The sequence below is a fragment of the Antechinus flavipes genome, chromosome 3 (assembly GCF_016432865.1).
Source record: "Antechinus flavipes isolate AdamAnt ecotype Samford, QLD, Australia chromosome 3, AdamAnt_v2, whole genome shotgun sequence".
Lineage (NCBI taxonomy): Eukaryota > Metazoa > Chordata > Mammalia > Dasyuromorphia > Dasyuridae > Antechinus > Antechinus flavipes.
The window spans coordinates 506,974,551-506,987,476 of NC_067400.1; the positions used below are offsets into that span (position 1 = coordinate 506,974,551).

General features: G+C 36.3%; 1 protein-coding gene across 2 annotated transcripts in view; it reads left to right on the plus strand.

The window, feature by feature from the left end:
* Positions 1 to 343: 343 nt before the first annotated feature.
* The window catches only part of HOATZ (HOATZ cilia and flagella associated protein), a 42,223-nt gene continuing 29,640 nt past the window's right edge, over positions 344 to 12,926 (plus strand). Inside the window, exons 1-4 of one of the 2 annotated variants that reach the window (XM_051986956.1) lie at positions 344 to 452; positions 2,084 to 2,601; positions 3,219 to 3,245; positions 3,679 to 3,749. In XM_051986956.1, coding sequence (XP_051842916.1) covers positions 2,379 to 2,601; positions 3,219 to 3,245; positions 3,679 to 3,749 — 321 coding nt within the window. In that variant the 5' untranslated portion in view covers positions 344 to 452; positions 2,084 to 2,378. The remainder of the gene's footprint in view (positions 453 to 2,083; positions 2,602 to 3,218; positions 3,246 to 3,678; positions 3,750 to 12,926) is intronic. The other variant, XM_051986957.1, reaches the window with a different exon arrangement.

Genomic DNA, 12,926 nt, shown 5'->3' on the forward strand with positions numbered 1-12,926 from the left:
AGAGTGGCCCTGAGGAACTAGGGGAGGGCAGAGGCGGGAGCCTGAGAAAGAACTAGGACCTGAGGAAGAGCAGGGAGGAAGCCGGTCCCTGGACCCCGAGGAAGGAGCGGGGAGGGGGAAGGGGGCTGGTAAGGCCGACGGGTCAGCGGCCACTTGGTCGAGGTAGTCTCGGGAAACAGGCTGCGCCGGTCCTGTGGGACGCGGGGGGTGGGGGTGGGGGTAGGGGGCCGGGTCCTGAGACACACGCCCTCCCCTCCTCCAACTGCGCCCGGGTGTCCATGACTACAAGGTGTATACAAAAGGCGGGCCCTGATCGGGCTGGGTGGCCAGTGTAGCCCGAGGCCCGTCTGGGGAAGCGATCGCACCGACGAACCTCAGGCCTCGCGTCTAGCGGGGAGAAAGCGGCTCGCTCGAAGCCGGAGGGGGAGACTTGACTGGCCAACAGACCCCAGGTGACCCGCTTGTTGAAGGCTTGGAGGTGCCCATCCCTCCAGGGGCAGCCCTTCCCGCGCCGGTCCATCCACACCAGCGGCGTGTCCAGTGCTCGGTTTGTAGGCAGTGTAGTTAGCTGATTGTATTCTACTGCCTACAATCACTAACTCCACTGCCATCAAAACAAGGCACAGCATCACCGGCTGCCAAACGCCTGAGAGGAAGGAGTAAGTGGGTTCACTTGGCAGGTCTCGATGGTGGAGAAGGCTGCAGTGGCGATCTCTTCCGAAGGGCTAGTTTTCCTGCACCAGACTTGATTGCTTAAGGAGAAAGTTGTGCTTGGAGATGTGATTTGTTGGAATTTATCCACCAGTATTATGCACGCTGAATATTTAGAGGGACAGTTTGGCAATCTAACAAAGTAAACTTGGAAATGAAGGTTAAGTTTTAAATGTATGAAATGTAACTTCATGCCATTTTTTTGTAAGTGTATAAAACGTGGGATCTGCTTCTGCATCATTTAGCTAAAATATAAAGTTTGAGGGAGAGGGTGGGGAATTTAATAAGGGTAGGAGAAAACTTGAACTGCTTGAAGATACATTTAATCATAATTTGCAGTATGTATGTAATACTGGAAATAGCACATTTTCAAACTTTCTAGCAGACTTATGATAAACTCAATTAGGTGACCGTATATGAGGACTTGGCACCTAAAATTTAATCAAAACCAACATCATGTACTTGTGTTTATGAAGGTGCCACTTCTTAGAAAGTTAGAATGGGGGGGAGGGGGAAATTGAGTCTAGTTACTAGGCAGTGTAGTTAGCTGATTGCTAGTAGTAATACCAATCACTAACCACACAGCCAAGTAAACAGATTGTAATTCATCCTATCCAGATAACTAAATGTGTTTTGGAGGCCAAAAGAAGAAACAATGTACAAAAGCAGCACCTTCCCCTAACAAAAAATATTCATAATAGACTTGGTCAAGGAACTATAATGCTATTTTGAGGGGATAAGGTAAATGGGTAATTAGTAAATTAGCTTAGTAGCTTAACCTTAAAAGTTTCATTTTTTTAAAGCATGAAAAATCTTTTAAGAAATTAAATCCAAGATGGTAACCAGTTTCCTACACACATCCTGATGGTTTCCTTAACACTATCATGAAATGATTTGTGTATATCAGATTAAACACACTTCCTTTACAAAAGTGTATGTGAAAGCCAGCATACCAATAGAAGGTAGAATTGTTATATGTAAATGTCAGTTCCTGCTACAGTAATGTTACTAGTTCTAATGTGAAATTCAAAATATTTCTGAATAAAGTTAATAAAGAAATTAGCTGTTCTTAATTATTTACCAAATATCAAGAATACTTCCCCAGTAAACCTAATTGCACATACTTGCTAAATCTTTTTATCATTATCAGAGCTATATATATATATTTTAACTACATGCAATATTTGGTATTTTCTCTTTTAGCAAAACTGTTCTCTCAATTGATAACCAAGTATTAGATTCCAATCAGGCATATTGCTCAAAATTAGTTATGAATTTGTAATCATAAAGTGCTAGTAAGAGCTATATACCATAATACCAGATCGACCTGTAGCTATGCTAATTTCCCTATTATGGTGTGCTTCTTCAACAGCTGGATACCCCAGCCTTACTCACAGGAGCAGGTGTACTGAATCTCCAAATCCTTACTGCTCCTGGCATTGCATCAATGCTGGGAGTGCAGAACTTTTACAACTGCTGCTCTGACTTCTCCCACCTCTGCAGATTTCTGGTATACTTTCATTGGAGGTTCTGGGTAGGTGGAAACCAGACTGACCCCAATTTTGCCTTTTTATAGTGGGTGGGACCAAAGTAGGAGCCGCCAAGAGATATAGCTGGGAGACTTGTGGGCTCCTGTTTTAAGTGGGGAAGAAGTGTCCTCAGTTGCCATGGAGACAAGCCAGGGAGAAAGAGAGACTGACTCAAGGGATCCCATTGAAAGTATATACCCTGGACCTTTGGTGTTTACCGGCTCTTCAGAAGAGGATGTGGCTTTGGCCAAACAGTTCTGGGTTTCAGCAACCATGCATCCACATCCTGAGTCTCAGTTAGTGTCAAGCGGCACCCAGCAGCGATTGCCTGTAGCTCGAACTACTGGGCCCACTGTGGCTGGTGAGTAGTGGGAAAAGATGGCTAATCCCTTGATCCCTCAAACCTATCCAATAATATTCCTGTACCCCCATATTTTTCAGGAATAACTTTTGACTATGGTATTAAATCAAATTTCATGAAGCAAATTTATTACTAGAAGATTAAACATTTGACATCTCATCTCAAAATTCATGGCAGTAATGGAAAGAGGAAAGGTCAGGGATGCATTCCCCAGTCTCTTCCCTATAGGTCTTCAAATTTAAGTTTCATTGTTGAGACATATTAAAAAAGAATGAAAGAAAAACCAGTCTTTATTGGTTTATGAAAAATAGTCGAAAGGTATAGTGTTGGGTTTTGTTTTTGTTTTGGAGGGGGATCTTTGTTTTTTGTGTTTGTTTGTTTTTTAATCACAAATGAAAGCCTGTGAAATTTAAGGCAAGAGAAAGGAATATTCGACTTGACAAAAAGCACATTGATGACAGGACTAGATTCTAAATTTTTTGTAATCAGAGGTCACTGATAGTATGTAAAGTAAATGGATCTGTTATGGTTGTTAGCAGACATTGAGATGCATAGCACTTAAGATTTTGAGTCTCTTTCCAACTGATCCTAAAATTAATTTATTTTATCTTTTACAGAAAGAAATTTAAACACTGAGGATTTCAGTAAGTATCAATTCTCATAATCTAAAGTATTTCAGTATTTATTTAGTAGGCAGATGTACTTTCCTTATTTGAGTAGCAAACAGTAGAGACAGGTAGGGGTAAGGTTGTAAATCTTGAATGTATCTGTATTTGGTTCAGGGCCTGGCAATTTCTCTATTCAAAGAAGTTGCAAGTTTTTGGGGGGTTTTTTGTTGTTTTTTTTTTTTAGAAAAGTTTTCTAGATCTCTGGAATCAGATCTACTTTTGGATTCATTTGGTCCATTTGTTGAGTTAATAAAAGTTCCAGGGAACAGTGCAGTATAGCACTACTAATGTATTATGGTTTAATCTTACAAGTTCTCCTAATCTACATGCTATTTTTTGCATATGTAATTTTTTAATTTTTAATGGCAATTTCAGAATATTATATTCCAAATTTGACTGTTTTGTTTAGAGACTGAACAGCTCTTTGAAAAAACCAGAAAAGCTCAGGAAACTGAGGAAAAAGAAAAGTACCTCCAAAAGGTAGGATCATATTTCAAAAGCACATCTTGATTGATGGAATATTCTTTAAAGTTTATATTCCTTTTTGTTACTGTGTACATGGAAAGACTAAAATTCTTCCAAAATTTTCAATATAAATGATGGTCCTAAACTTTTAAAGGAATTTTCATTGCTGAGTTGGTATAGGGAAAAAATGGATAAATGAGAAAGTGTTTATTAAGCAATTTTGCATTTTGAAACCAGACCTAAATCAAGACTTGGAATTTGTAATGGATATAATTTTAATTAACTTAATACACCAATGTTAGAACTTGAACTCTTTAAGTTTCTTGCAAAGTGGTTATATAATAGTAAATGAATGTCACTAGTACTAAGTGAATGAGAATGATCATTCGAGTAGTCAAAATCTAAAATGCAGGTATCTCCCTAGAATGACTTTTATAAAAAAAAAATGCCAGTCCATATTCTTATATAGTCATTGTGACATAAATTACTTGTGTGCTGTTAATAATTTTATTTTGGTGGAGCCACTACTTGCCTCCAATCACATTTTTTTATAGTTTTCTAGGGAATATAGATGAGATTTTGCTCAATTGGGCATATTCTAGTTGTTTCTTGGTCAACCTGGAGCCTTTGGGAATCATCCATGAGATAATAATCTATTGTTGGGGGTCTAAGAGCTGCCGTTAGGAATGCTTAGCAGAACTCCAAATAACTATTTGCTTTGAGTCTTTCAGGTTTTCTTCAAGGGGTCTTTGGCTATTTCAAGAACTCTGCAAAAGCCTTCAAGAAGTTATAAACTAAAATTATAGTATACATAGAATAGAGAAAGATGAGATTTCACATAGTTTATCAACCAAGACTTAATATAACACATACCATTTACAAGTATAGAAGCAGTTAAGTAAAATGGGGTGAAAGTGGTGATTGTATCAGCTAAAATCATTTTAAGCAAAAGCTGAAAAGAGTAAATTTGGCACAGTTAAATAAATCAACTGAACAAATCAATTTTTGGCAATCCCAGTGATTTAATTTTCATAGTAGAGAAATAGCCTTTAACTCAGCAACTAATGTAGTGATTTATAGAAACCATTTATTTGGTTAATGGACAAATTCTATTCCTGTAACTGCTTCTCTATGATAAAGCAAAGATGGAAGACCCCATTTTGGCTAAGTGTCTTTAATCACAGGAGATATTGGCAAACTCTGAAAGTTTTATCGGGAATTCCACATAAATTACAGAACAATACATGAGTTTGCTAATTACAGAACAATACATGAGTTTGCTGATCATATTGTCCCCTTTAGTGGGTTCTTTTGTTATTTTTTCAATTTGATTAAATTACTAAGAACTTCATTTTCTTCTTTTTGGAATTGATTGAAGGTAAGACTTTTGAAGAAACAAGATATTTTTTTTGTTTTGTTTTGTTTATTTTTTAAGAAGAAATCAGTCCCATCATTTTTTTAAAAAGCACTGGACCTAGATATGAATATTCACTCTGTTACTTGATATTTAAGCAACATTGGGCAAAACAACCTATCTGGGTTTTAATTTTTCCTCATTAGTAATTAGGGATAATAATCCTCATCCAGCCTACATCATGTTTTGTTTTTTTTTCCTAAAATGAGCAATATATGTGAAAGTGTTTTAATAACTCTTTAAGTATTTTATTATAAATGAAGAATTATTATAGAAGTGAAAAACTTTGGAGATTCCAAAAACATCAACTTTTGTATAATATAATAAGATGGATATTTTACAAATAAGGATATCAAACTTCCCTTAGATTTCTAAGGTTTTATCAAAGGCAATTCATATATATAATTCATCAAACTACTATATACCCTAAAAATGAATTTTCTAGTTAAAATAGCAAAGTTCTTTATTTACTGAGATCACTCCCAGTCACATATAGCAGAAGAAGAATTTTAAATTTCCACGTTGTGATGATTACAAAAATGTTTTATTCAATTTTTTTTTTTTTTTTTTTTTGGCTAGGAGCTTCAATCAATGAATTGATTTAGAGATAAAAATCTATTTAACTCTAGAGGGCAGAAATCTGGCCCAATCCTTTCTATTCATTCAGTGATTTTATGAAAGCTTAAAAATAGGACCTCAGAAAAAAAATGACAATATTTTAGGATTTTGATTTGATGACATCAAAGGTCCTTTCGAACTCTCTGGAATAGTTAATATTTGTGTAGAACTTAAAAGTTCTTTCATGTCATCCTTCCATCAACCTTTGGAAATAGGTATTAATGTTCATTTTATAAAGGACATTTTTACTTATCCATGGATATCTGTGAGGCAAGATTCAAATTCAGATCTTGACTTCAAATCTAGTATTCTCCATACTAGCTAACCTCATCCTAGCATCATGCCAAAAGAAATCCCTATTTTTAGATACATACCGCACTCACATGGCCTTTCCTGAAACTCAAAATTTCTTCACTGCATCTAGACACCTCTTCACCCTGGAATCTCATTCCACATTAGAATCTCATTTATACCCTGAAAGTACTTTCAGACAGCTCTCCCTTTTTGGCTGGCTCCTTCCAGAACCTCCATTTTAAGTGGTGGACTAGATCAGCCATGTCTTCATTTCACTCCGTACACATTTAACTTTTGACTTTGACATTTGACTTTCTTAGAGTTGTTATTCTCATTACATACCCAAATACATTCATTTTTTTCTCCCCCACCCCAACCAATAAGAGGTTGTTATCCTCTTATTAGACTATAAACTCCTTCAGGAAGTATTTTTATTTGCATTTGTATTTCCTGCACATAGTAGAGTGCCTGACAAATGATGACTTATTAAAAGTGTCCTGACTTAATTTGACTCATGAATTCTGAATATTTTATAATGCACCCAGATAGTACTATTTTTTGTTCTTCACATCTAGTTCCATCTCTCACTAACCTCCCTTGACTTCTGTAGAGGGTAATCCTCTTGCCTCAGTGTTTTCATTTTTCATCTCTGCCTCCTGGAATACCTTTCTTCAAGACTCAGCTCTGATTTTTTAATTGTTAGTGCTATCCTGCTTTGTATTTTATATATGCCATATATATCTATCTTTGGATATTTTGTACTCCCTCAAGTAGATTATGTGCTCCTTAATAGCAGAAACTTAATGCATTTTTATCTCCCTATGTATATCAGCTTAATAGAACTTGTCAATTAACTGGTTTTATTGATCTAATTAATAAAAAGTTCCAGGTGTGTCTATAGGGCTAGAGGATTCCATCTGGATTCCACTGTTCTGGAACATGTTCTCAGTTCTGGAAAGGTTCAGTCCTGGAAGAACAGGACTCCTAATAAAAATCCTTAAGCATGACCTTGCCACAAATGTTCCACATCTTATGTTCATGAATTCTGAAATTCTTTTATCTGATTTGTCAATAATTCTATTTATCATTCCAAACTGTCCTGCATCCTCATTATGATCTCCATTCCCTCAAACCCTCAGTTCTTTCCCAAGCTATTTTTGCACTCATCATATACTCTTTCCCCTTCCCCAGCTTGACCCCTGTTGAACCAAATTGACTCTATTCTGGCCTCTTAAGTCTCCAGCCCTTTTATCCTGTCCCAAACCCCAGCCTTGGATTACTCCTATCATTTCCTGCCTTTATTTCACATACTACTGAAAGAAGCTGGAGAAAATCATGAAAAACTGCTGACTAGATCTAATAAGTTTCATAATCTCAAATGGGCCCTTGCAAGGGAAAGAATCCTTTTATAACTCCTTCACTGATTCGCTATCCCACTTGCCCCAATTTTTCTAAGCACTCCACTTTCCCCTCAGAGAATTCCCTCTTCTCCCTGGTTCCCTGTTTTGTCATTAAGGTGCCTTCTGACACTATTTCCTTCACCTCTTGTTCCACATGAAGTAGCGTTTCTCCTTGCCAAGGCATATACCTCCACATATATAAGTAGGCCTTTTGTGGCTAAATTCTTGAGAAGACTTCCACAATAGAGGCCTTTTCTTGTCCCTCTTTTTTTTTTTTTTTCCCAAAATAGAATTTATATTGCTGTTAACGGTAGCACCTGGGACAAACCCCAACAACTCGGAGAGAGGGGCCCTAGACCAGGTTGAGTATTCCGGATTCCGTGGAGAAAGTTAACACATGTAGAAAACATTGGTGGGAGATCAGACATGAGGCTGGTATACATGCAGGAAAGGGGAACAATTCATTTAATGGCTTGGATCCTTCTCTCAACTCTTTGTGGTTTGGTTTATTTTCCCAGCACAAGCTAATTTTGTGCTCTTAATCTCATCATTCAAGTGAAATTGCTCTCACCCAAGTTACTAACAAATTCTTAAAGACCTTTTCTCATTCCCCATCATTCTTATCCTCTCTTCAATCTTTGATACTGTTAATAACCATATTCTCTTTAATAGCCTCTTTTCTCTAGGTTTTTATAACATTGGTTTCTTGGTTTTCCTATCTATTTGACCATTCCTCCTCAGCCTCTTGGGCTAGATCTTCATCAAAATAATATCTGCTAACTGGGCGGGGAGGGAGAGAGTCCTCCAAGAGTCTCTCCTGGGCTCTCTTCTCTTATCTTTCTATACTATTTCACTTAGTGAAGCATATGAGGTGTTCAAGAGGATTAGTACCTCTAGTGTGAAGTGAAGGCTTGCCAAGCCCTTTTCAGGGCTGCTCATCTACCTTTGGTGTCTTACCTGATTCATACAGCACTCACCTGTGGCCCCAAGAAGCTGTAACATTCGCAGTGGCCATACCCTAATAAACCCCCTCTCCAGATGGGCTAAATAAAGCAAGTTAAGCATAATTGATAAGCCCCAACCTGTCGATGAATTAGGGAAACTTCCATCCCAAATACGTGAAGACATGTCCAGGCAGAGTAGGCAGATGAACAATTTGTTCCAGTAGCCATGGAGACTGAAGAAAGCAGCATAAAGTGCTTAGAGCTTGGTCAGACATTAAAGATGCCAAGATCATCCACTGCATCACCAGTTGGCCATCACCAGTTTTGACTGCTGTTCTGCCATTAGACTTGATGACTTGGGAAGAGTGAAGTTGATGGCTTTGTGCAACTTTGCCTCACTTTAATTCACAAATAAGATTTCACCTCTGATGTCATTGGCCTTCCTCAAAACCAAAGGACAAATGACAATTTAATTTGATGATGTACCTAATCAGTTTTCATGGATTCAATAATCTATGCAGATGATTCTCAAATCTATTTAGCCTTAACCTTTCTTCCAATTTCCAGTTTTGCATCTTCAACTGCCTTTTAGATATCTCAAACTGACTTATGTAGCCATTTTAAACACAACATATCCAAAACTGAATTCATTATCTTTCCCCAAAATCCATCCTCCTTCCTGATGTCCCCTTTTACTATTAATCTAATAATTACTAATAACCTTCCCAGTCATCTAGACTCAAAACTTAGATGACATCCTGTATTCTCACTTTAATTCCCCATATCCAATTGGTGGTCAAATCCTGTTTTTTCCATCTTTTGTAACATCTCTTCTCTTGTCTTAAACTATTACCATTCAAGTGAAGGCTGTTATCATTCTTAACTGTATAATTGACAAAGACTATCAAGGCTTACCTTATGTCTCTCCCTACTTTATTCTTTACTCATCTGTCAAATTGATCTCTCTAAAAGAAAGATCTGACCATATCTTCATCATCTACCATTCAATAAATTCCACCACAATTCCTACTGCCTCCATGATCAAATATAAAAAACTGGCTTTCTGGGTCCCTCATAACCAGGTCCCTTCCTAACTTTCCAGTTTTCTTATACCTTGCTTCCTTTTACAAACTTTGTCATCCAGTGACACTTTGTCCTCAAATACAGTACTTCAGTTTCTAATATCCTCCATCTTTACCTCTTGATTTTTTTAGCTAAGGTCTCACTGCAAGAAACCTCTCCAACTTATTAATTTTAGTGCCTGCCTTTTGAGAATGCCTGCAATTAATCCCATATATATCTTGTTGTACACAGTTATTTGCATACTGTCTCCTGCATTAGGCTGTGAACTCTTTTTGTCTGTCTTTGCATTTCTGGCATTTAACAATTATAGGGACATAGTAGGTACTTAATAAACTGACTTTTTCTCACATTCTTCCACTTAATAAATCTGATGCCAATGCTTTATGGAGAGAGGTTTTTTGTTTTTAAGGATTAGCCTTTGGGGGGAAGGAACTTTAAAAAAAGAGAAGTAGCAGTGGGGTAGAAAAAGTCTCAATGTATAAAACAGAAAAGGAACAGGTATTTATTTCTCAGACAAAAAATTGAAAAATTCAGACTACTCATTTGGCCAAAACAAATAGGAGCCTATTACTGTCTTCCTCTGATAAGAGAATTATACTCAAAACTATTTAAACATGGAAGTAATTTGCAGGCCTTCTGAATAGACATTTTGCATTTCATCTCAGCTCTGCATTATTTCCTTCAAAGTCCATCTCTTCTGGCAAGTCAGGCTTCAAAAGTTGGAAGAATTTCCCCTATTGGTGGTATCCTCTCCAATATGGGAACTCACCTTTCTATCAGTCAGAGGACACCTGGATCTCTCAAACCCAGAAAGTTACCTTCAAGCCTGGACATAATCATTTGGTTCATCTATTTAGGAAAGAAAACCCTTAAGTAGAAATGGCAGTAAGGTCCCAAGTGCAAACTTAGCACTTGAGTTCTCCTTACATATTACCACATGGAAACAGTCATATGTTTTGGAATGGGGAATGAAACCAGTTCTGCCGCCAGGTTTGTAGCCATTCCACAATTTCCAAGTGGAAAAGAAAGTATAGATATGTGGAATCATCCCCTCTTTAAATGTCTACTGACTCATTGGTTCTTGCTGCTAAGTAGCCAACAAGGAGAAGCTTTTTCATCTCAAAGCTCAAGCTGATTGTCATGGGAGCTGGAGGAAGCCAGGGATTTTCACCACCATCCTCGGAGCATTCAGATTGTAAGTCACACATAGCCACACATAGCCAGAGTAAGAAAAAGCAATTTTTTATGTGATCTAACCCCATTTACATGAAAATACAATTACAATATCTTACTGGTTTACAGCATAGTGGTGCTTTTTGACATTTCCAAGTGTGGTAAAAACAGAATTTTGTATTCTTAGTAACATTTTCTAGGGCTAATAGCTTTATATTATATATAATATACATATATGTGTATGTATATATCATGTATATATGCATGTCTTTTAATAGTCCAATGGATCTATAATCCCATCAGTTTAGGTATTTCTTCCAGTCATGCAGATTGTAAGTCTACCTGATCATGCCATTAAATTCTCATATATGTATCTTTTCATTGATTTGCCATAGGACACTTACCCAATATACTGGTTGCCTTTTTTCATAGTCTTTACATTGTATATATGTCAGTAGAGGTTGCAGGCTATCCATTAATTGTCCCTTTCATTATCCCTTTGATTTTATGATGAACACAGTTCCTTTTCTGGGCATACATTTTCCTGATGACAATCCTTCACATTTATAATGTGTTGAAACATAAATATGAAGCTTCAGTGGCTCCCTATTGCCTTTAGGAATATAAACATATAAAGCCTTTTACAATCTAATTTCATTCTAGTTTTTTGATTTACTGCACATCACCACTTTTCTCCTCTCATTCCCTTTTCATGTAATAAACAAAAAGGCCTATTTGCCAATCTCCATTAAAGACATCCCATCTGGCTATGTAGATTGTCTCATAGCCCAAAATATCCTTTCCTCATCTATATCCCTAAGATTTACCTTTTAATTTCTAGTCTCACCTTGTGCCCACTCTTATCCTCACCCTACATTACTATGTATTTTACATGTTGTTCTCTGTTTACATGTTCTTTCCTTGTCAAAGGAATACAAGTTCCTTGAAATAGTGACTATTTCATTTTTTCTTCCCAGAAACTAATACAGTGCCTGGATCAGAGTGTAGGTGCTTAGTAAATAGTTAATATACATACATACCCATACAAGTTGCCATAATATTTTAGTTCACTATTTTCTTAATGTATATAATAGGTTGAAGAGTGGTAATACAGCTTAATATGATTATTAAAATAGCTTGGTTTTAGATTTCATTCTTTTTTTCTCAATATTTTTTTACTATATCTGTTATTATTCTCATGACTAAGAGCAGAAAATAATTCATTTTAAAACATTTTTAATTGTGTTGCATCTAATTAATTTAGACTGCTTTAAATGCCTGGATGTCTAAACTTCTCTATAAATGTTGGACATTGTTAATACTGTTTTAGATTGGAACATTTTTCACTGATTTCCAGCTCAGAAGTTTACCTCCATAAATATCTTTTAAGGTTAACAAACCGAAGGCTAAATATGCAATAAACTCTATTGAAAAAAATGTATTATGTTATTATCTCCCTTGGTGTTATCTGCATTTTTAAAATTTTAATGTTACCCTCACCTTTGGAGTATTTTATAAGCATTATGTCATAATTTTAGGTTAATAGACAAGATGCTAATAGTTTTGTGATATATTTCTGTGGCAGAAAATCAAAAGAAATGATTGAAGTTGCTTTGACTAAATGGCTTTATCCATGTTGAAAGAAAATCTTATAGCACTACACAGCATGACTCTTCTCTGAGAGTTTTGGAATAACCTTGCAACAATTAAAATAAATGTATAGTCAGCTATTTCATTTGTGGTTATAAAATTAATCCACATTTAGTACTGCCACCTTTAAAAGAGCTCTTTATCTGATCATGTCTTTATAAAGAGAAACATAAATAAATAAATAGTTCAATAATTCTAGAAGGAGAAATCAGACCATTCTCTATTGAACTTTTTAAAAAGGGATGAAGCACTTAATAATTCCCATAGGAAATCAAAATTGTATAATGAACAAATACAAACCAAGGGTTAAACCACAAAGAATAAGATTGGCATAGTAACCTATTAAATATGTAGTATTTATTTATTGGGAATTGGATTTTAATGACCTGCAGCCTCAAAGAAATGCCACACCCATTTCCACCAGTGCTGACTACAATATTCACTCAATTCCTTTAAGAATGTATTCAAGTCATGAACTTCCCTGGAATAACAAAAAAAGAGCATATGTATGCACAATCGCATACATAAAACAAATCTATACAATTATGTAAGTGTATATACACATGTATTTTAAACTTTACTTTTTTCATAACAGTCTTAAGTGGTAAATACTGTT